At 57.3% G+C, this 6,639-nt stretch overlaps 1 protein-coding gene across 1 annotated transcript in view; it reads left to right on the top strand.

Annotated features, from left to right (window-relative positions):
- Positions 1-6,639, top strand: part of MYO1E (myosin IE) — a 30,696-nt gene that overhangs the window by 15,412 nt on the left and 8,645 nt on the right. The window contains exons 9-18 of the mRNA XM_032232658.1: positions 547-679; positions 876-1,072; positions 1,608-1,688; positions 2,594-2,680; positions 3,981-4,067; positions 4,268-4,435; positions 4,610-4,695; positions 5,177-5,258; positions 5,778-5,884; positions 6,430-6,528. Of these exons, the coding sequence (XP_032088549.1) occupies positions 547-679; positions 876-1,072; positions 1,608-1,688; positions 2,594-2,680; positions 3,981-4,067; positions 4,268-4,435; positions 4,610-4,695; positions 5,177-5,258; positions 5,778-5,884; positions 6,430-6,528 (1,127 nt within the window). The remainder of the gene's footprint in view (positions 1-546; positions 680-875; positions 1,073-1,607; positions 1,689-2,593; positions 2,681-3,980; positions 4,068-4,267; positions 4,436-4,609; positions 4,696-5,176; positions 5,259-5,777; positions 5,885-6,429; positions 6,529-6,639) is intronic.

Raw genomic sequence — 6,639 nt, 5'->3', positions numbered from 1 at the left:
ATGGCCAAACCTCCTGGGGTCTCCCCGGTTCATTTTCCCCTCCGATTTTCTGCTCTGCTCCCTGAGAAGCCAACAAAATGAAGAACGATATCCTCAGTCTCAAGTCAAATTTTAATATGTGCAAGCAAGCAAATATAAAGGATATATTTAGCCGTTTAGGAAGGTCTTGAAGCAGATGATGGTTCTCTTCGGCTGTTGCTCAAATCCCTCCTCTGCCTCGCAGGGTCACGTAGAGAGAAACAGCCGCAGAGCATCAACTCTGAAAAGCAGTTTTTGCTTTACAGTTCCAGAGATTTATACCTTCTGCTTTTTGCTTATTGTGTTTTACACTATTTTTTAAAAGGCCTGGAAAGCCGCAAGCTGAATCAGCTTCTTGTGGCAAGAAGAGGCCGCCTGCAGCCTGGAGCAGCCAGGCCGTCCCATGGGCCCCCTTCTCTGCTTTCATTCGGTCTCCCCTTCTTGCCCCCTGAGAGGGAGAAAAGCACAAGCGAGGGGCTTCTCCAGAGGGGCTTCTCACCCCCTTTCTCCCACTCTCAACCTTTGCAGCACGCCATGAAGGTCATCGGCATCTCCGCCCAGGAGCAGGCGCTGGTCATCCAGATTGTGGCCGGGGTGCTTCACCTCGGCAACCTCAGCTTCAAGGAGGTCGGCAACTATGCCGCTGTGGAGAGCGAAGAATGTAGGTAGCCCCTCTCGGGCTGGGCTGGGGCCGTGAGGGGGCCGCGGGGGTCAGAGGGCCGTCCTCTGGAAGGGCCAGGTCTAGGGCGTTCCATGGGCGTCCACCAGAGGCCCTCCAGAAGGCCTCCAAAACTGAAGAGTGGCCGGGAGGAGGGGCCTAAACCAAAGAAGACCCCCTCCTCTGCCTCCCCCTGCAGTTCTGGCCTTCCCGGCTTTCCTTCTGGGCATCGACCAGGGCCGGCTGAAGGAGAAGCTGACCAGCAGGCAGATGGACAGCAAGTGGGGGGGCAAATCGGAATCCATCCACGTGACCCTCAACGTAGAGCAAGCCTGTTACACCAGGGACGCCTTGGCCAAAGCCCTTCACGCCAGGCTCTTCGACTTCTTGGTGGATGTAAGTGGTGCCTCAACAGGCCAAGGGAGGGGAGGGTCCCCCGCGAGGCTTTGCCATCCTCAAATATACCCCCAGCAGTTTACACAGAGCTGCAAGCAGTAAAGGAGATGAAACCTTTCTCCACTGATCCGCAGGGAGAGAATCTTTCTCCTTTCCCCCCTCAGCAGCAGCTTTTCCTGGAAGAGGTTTCAGGAGGAGGAGGAGGAGGGTCTGCGAAAGGCAGCCCCTTGTGGGGACCCTTTCCCAGCCCCCTGCTGCTCCGCCTCCCTTTGCAGATGAGATTCAAGGCCCTGGTGCCCGTTGGGAGGGGCAGCGTCAGGAACCCCCCGGCTGGTGGGGCACAAGAACTGGCATCGGTTTCTCTGGGCAAGAGGACGGGGAATGCTCTGCCCTGCAGGGCTTCAAGGGCACCTAAAGTGGCATTTGGTAACCTTTGGCAAGCAGCCTTTTTGCTCAGGTTTAATCCACTGGGTCCCTTTGATTTCAAAGTCGCGTTCTTGTTTCCAATACGTTTTTCCCCATTTTGTTTCAACAGTCCATCAACAAGGCGATGGAAAAAGATAGTCAGGAGTATAATATTGGAGTCCTGGACATCTACGGCTTTGAAATATTTCAGGTAAAGGCCCACAGATCGATCAGGACGCTTTGCAGCGGCAAAACCAGCGGTGCTTCTGCGGGAAGGAAGTCGGTCGGCTGTTTTGGAGCAATCCCTCCATCTGTTCAGGGGGCCGAAGCCCCAGTAGGGGTCAGTTGGCTTGAAGCAGAAGGCGCTGTTCCTGCTGTGTGGCCGGTGCCTTTGGCTGACCCAGGGAGGATGGATGGCCTTTCCTCTCTGCCCGTCTCTTGGGTCCTTCCCTGGCCGAGAGCGGAAGTCAGGGCATCGAAGTCTGTATTTTTGGCCTGCAAATCTTCTCCTCAGGCTGCTCACCGAGGAGCGACGGCCACAAACACGGCCGCTATTTCTTAGCAGACATGCCCAGGATGAAACGGCTGGTCATGCTGGGCTAGCTGGAAGTGAGGTCAGGCTGCTGGCATGGGTTTTATTTACATTTCGGGACTCCTTTACTAGCCTTCCCTTTTTGCAATAAAAACATCTGTGGGAGGGAGCTGGGCTAAATTCTGCAGTAGGATGATGTCAGCCCAAATGTGCGGCTTCCTATAAATGGAAGCCCCAATTAATTCAGACAAAGGCGTCCATGTAAGCTGGGGCAGAATTCAGGGCCTGCCTGGAGCTCTTCGGAAAGGGGCCCTGAAGCGCTCTGGCAAAAACAGAAGAGAAGCCCTGAGGCCTTTTGGGCAGAGAGCCAAAACCAGCTGCTGTTCCAAAGGAAATTCAAATCTTGGAAGCCGTTTTGGAGAACGGAGGCCACCGATTTCCATGAAAAGGCGGATGGCAGGCAGTCAAATCATCTGGAAGGTCACTCAAATATTACGCTGGAAAAGAGAGCTGAATGGGGCAAACCGAGGGGCGGGGATGGGGAGCCCGGCATTAATCTTTCCACGGTTTGTTTTTTATTTCAGAAAAATGGTTTCGAGCAGTTTTGCATCAATTTTGTCAACGAAAAACTGCAGCAGATCTTCATCGAGCTCACCCTGAAGGCAGAGCAGGTACCCCTGAAGGCCGGGAGAGAAATCCCGGGAACCAACGGCCGCTTCTCCCTCTCCCTCCGGACAGAAGCTGGTCAGCTGACGCTTGTTTTGAAAGCGCCTTGCAAAGCAAGAGAGAGTGGTTCAGCCCGCCCAGCCAGGGAGTAAACAGGAGGATCTTTCCCCTCTCCTCCAGCGGCCTCAGAGGGAGCCTCCCTCGTGAGCCAGAAGAGTCATCGCATCGTCAGATGACTTCCCCATGGAGGCTGACTCGCCAGCCCAGGCGGGAAAGCTGGCTGGCTGGCTGGGCGTTTGCCTTGGACGGGGCTCCAAATTCTGTCCTCTCCATTCCCTGCCGGCCTCTTCCAAAGAGAAGGGCCGCCCTTTCCCTTTGATCCATTTTGAACAGCAAGGGCAGCATTTGCTTCTTTTGCTCCCTGAAGTCCTGGTGGGAAGAACAGGCGTTGCTTCAAAACGGTTTGGTGGGTCTCCTTCCTTGGGCTGTGCTGTTTCTGAGGAGGGGGGGCTTGGAACTCTTCTCCCCCCCTGCTGGGGGGGGGGACCAATCAAAGGGAGCTGAGGAAGACTTCTGTGCAATGGGAAAACGATTCCCGCACACAGGGTGGGTCCCCTGGACGTAGCCCAGCCTCAGAGGGGACTCCTAGAGCGCCCCCCTGGGAAAAGAGGAAGCGCCCTTTGCCACAGGTAGCCTTGGCCTCCACCTGAGGGATCCCATCCTGACCCCAGAGGGATGCAAAGCCCAGATCCCACAACAATTGGACGGGATCCTAGCAGGTAGCTTCCTCCTTCCAAGCCAACAGATCCCAAGTGCCTCCAAACCAAGCGATTCGCCATGGGCACCGAAGGCCAAGGGACAGAAGGAATCTTGGCCCCTGTCCTCTTCTGACCCCGCCCTCCCCACACTCAGCCTCTCCCCAGGGGTCCTCTGGGGTCTTCTGACACCTGGCAAGTCAGAATAATTCTTGCCGCCTCACTGAGCAAGTCCAGAAACCATTTCTCGTGGATGTCTTGCCAAGGATGTTTGCCCTGCAGCAAGTGGGCCCTTGACGCAGCGGGCCAGCGGATCTTTCGGCCCCGGGCTTTGGAGCTGCTCTTTAGAGGAGGGGGCTTAGACCGGGATGCTGTTAATCAGTGGACAGAGGCATCTTCATTTGGGCTTTGGCCTGGGGCAGAGGGGTCCTCTTTGGGCCGGAGATGTGCCTTGCTTCCCGCAGGCTGCCCATTGCATTGAGGTTCCCAAGCTCCTGAGTCCAGCAGGGTCCTTTGGGAACTTCTCTGAGCCTTCCTTTCCGCATTGCAGGAGGAATACATTCAGGAAGGAATCCGCTGGACTCCCATAGATTACTTCAACAACAAAATAGTTTGTGACCTCATAGAGAACAAAGTGGTAAGCCTGGGAGGGCCTCGTGGAGGGCCCCACATTCGTCCCTCCCGCCCCTCCTTGCCTCCGTTAACTGCTGGGCCAGGAGCGGAATTCAGTCCCCTCCTTGGGATCCAGAGCCCTCTAAACCGACTCACCCGACACCCTTCGATCCAAAACGGAGGCCAAGCGCCCGGCCTAAGTTTCCGTTTCCGTCGTCGCCCCAGAATCCACCCGGCATCATGAGCATCCTGGACGACGTCTGTGCCACGATGCACGCGGTGGGGGAAGGAGCAGACCAGACTTTGCTGCAGAAGCTGCAGATGCAGATTGGGACTCACGAGCATTTCAACAGCTGGAATCAGGGCTTCATCATCCACCACTACGCGGGGAAGGTACCTTCCCGGGGGGGGGGGGACCTTCGGGGAGGGCCGGTTGGGATTTTTCTCCACTTGATCTGGAAAGTCCCAGGAAAGGTTCTTTACCTGTGATTCCATCCCGGGAGCCCCTCCTCCCGTGTCCTCCCGGCCAAGGAACTGAAAGTGCCTCCCCTGCCTTTCTGCCCTCAGGTCTCCTACGACATGGACGGATTCTGCGAGAGGAACCGAGACGTTCTCTTCATGGACTTGATCGAGCTCATGCAAAGCAGCGAATTGTACGTGAGGCAGGTTTCCCCAGGCGGCAGGGGTCCCTTGCCGGGGCTTTTGCGGGGTCCTCCATGGAGATCCTCCCAAGACTGGGAAGACACTCCAGAGCCCAGACCATCACAGCCACTAAAGCTCTTATTCCAGGCACAGAAAGCTTCTTCCTTCCCTTTGGGGGCATGGGGGGGGGACTCCTAAGCAAGCCAGGAGGAAGTGCAGAGGGTGGGGGGGGCTGGAGGGGCTGCGATCTGCACTCCCACTTTCCTAAGGGGGCTCTGAGTGACCTCAGGGCTTTGCTCCACCGTTTCCCTCTGCCGCCTGCTTAAAGATGGAAGGAAGCTGCACCCACTCTTTCTGGCCAGGGGGTCAGCAGAGGCTCTGGGGGCTGCCAGTTGCGCATGGCAGAGAACTAAACCCAGCCGCCTCCATCCTGGTCTCCTGGCTGCTGCCTTGTGCCAGGTGCTGATGCTCTCCTCCTCCTGCCCCCCTTAGGCCTTTTATAAAGGCTCTGTTTCCAGAGACTCCCCAGGCGGAAAAGAAAGGCCGACCCACCACTGCCGGCAGCAAAATCAAGGTGGGTGCTTTGGGGTGGCAGCAGAGGCGGAGATCTTGGGGATTTAGCACCCGGAGGGGGGGGGGGTGGCTGCTGGTCGTTCCAGGAACAGCCGAATTTAAACACAAGGGCCCTGCAGCAATTGAGTGGGAAAACAAGATTCGCCCAACTAGGCAGCCGGAAGAGCCCCTGTCCACCTCACTCACTCACTGCCTCTTCCTCGGCCCCTTCCCTTTGCTCCTCCTGCAAAGGGCAGCCCGGCTCCCTGTGAGCGTGTGGAGTGTGTGCGGACTTGGTACGATCTGCCCTCTCGCTCACCTGTGTGATGTGGTGTCAGCCCTTCCCTCCCGTGTGGTCCCTCTGGTTGGGCTGCTCTGCCCACCCCGGGGTCTCCCACCCGAGGGGGAGCAGAGGAGCCCCCGGCCTAGATGCAAAGGGAGCGGGGCTGGCCAAGCGCAGAAGTTTCGTGCTGTTGGTGGGGTTCCCCTGGGCGGGGGGCTTTTGTTGACCTGAGCACAGAGCCTTTCCTCCCACCTGCAGAAACAGGCCAACGACCTGGTGGGCACCCTGATGAAATGCACCCCCCATTACATCCGCTGCATCAAGCCGAACGAAACCAAGAAGCCTCGCGACTGGGAGGAGAGCAGGTGAGCCCGAGGAGGCGGAGGCCAGAGGCAGCTCCCACACCAGAGTGTTATTTGCCCAGTTGTGATGTTATCACAATCATTTGGACTTTAAAAATCGCAGTCCTGCCCTTTTTGCTGTGATAACACAGCTCCCGCATTTTTGAAGTAATTATTTTCAACTGTTCCTCTAAAGGGATGGTTGTAAAAAGAGCTGACGGTGCAAAATAGTTCACGGTTTGCTGCCTGCCGAAATGGGAGAGCTGCTGGGCAGAGGGACGGAGGCACAAGCCCTGGGACGCTCTCCCTTTCTGAAGGGCTTTGCCAGTGCGGGTCAGTGTCCAAATGGCAGAGCCAGAGAAAAGGCCGTTTCCCATCCGTCTCTCAGGCAGTCCTTCCCTTCTTCCTTCCTCCCTTCCTCCCAGGGCAGCCGGTCGGCCCTTGAAAGGGTTGTGCTCCCCCCTTTCGGTCAGTTTCTGGCCACTTGCCCCCCTCCTTGCAGGCCAGAGAGCAGCCACGGGCCCCTGTGTTCCGTGTGTGGGGCTCCATCCTGAACCTTCTTCCCGCAGGGTGAAGCACCAGGTGGAGTATCTCGGGCTCAGGGAAAACATCCGGGTTCGCCGAGCGGGTTACGCCTACAGACGCGCCTTCCAGAAATTCCTGCAGAGGTAGCCCTTCCCCCACGCGGCTGTGTTGAAGCGGGAGGGAAGGGGAGCCAAAGGCCCCCAGGGCTCCCCTCTTCTGCCGAGCATAACGTGCAGGGGCTGTGGCCCTGCTGC

This window comes from Thamnophis elegans, chromosome 16 (genome assembly GCF_009769535.1).
Source record: "Thamnophis elegans isolate rThaEle1 chromosome 16, rThaEle1.pri, whole genome shotgun sequence".
Lineage (NCBI taxonomy): Eukaryota > Metazoa > Chordata > Lepidosauria > Squamata > Colubridae > Thamnophis > Thamnophis elegans.
The sequence above is the reverse complement of the archived record's forward strand: the minus strand, read 5'-3'. Positions and strand labels throughout refer to the sequence as shown.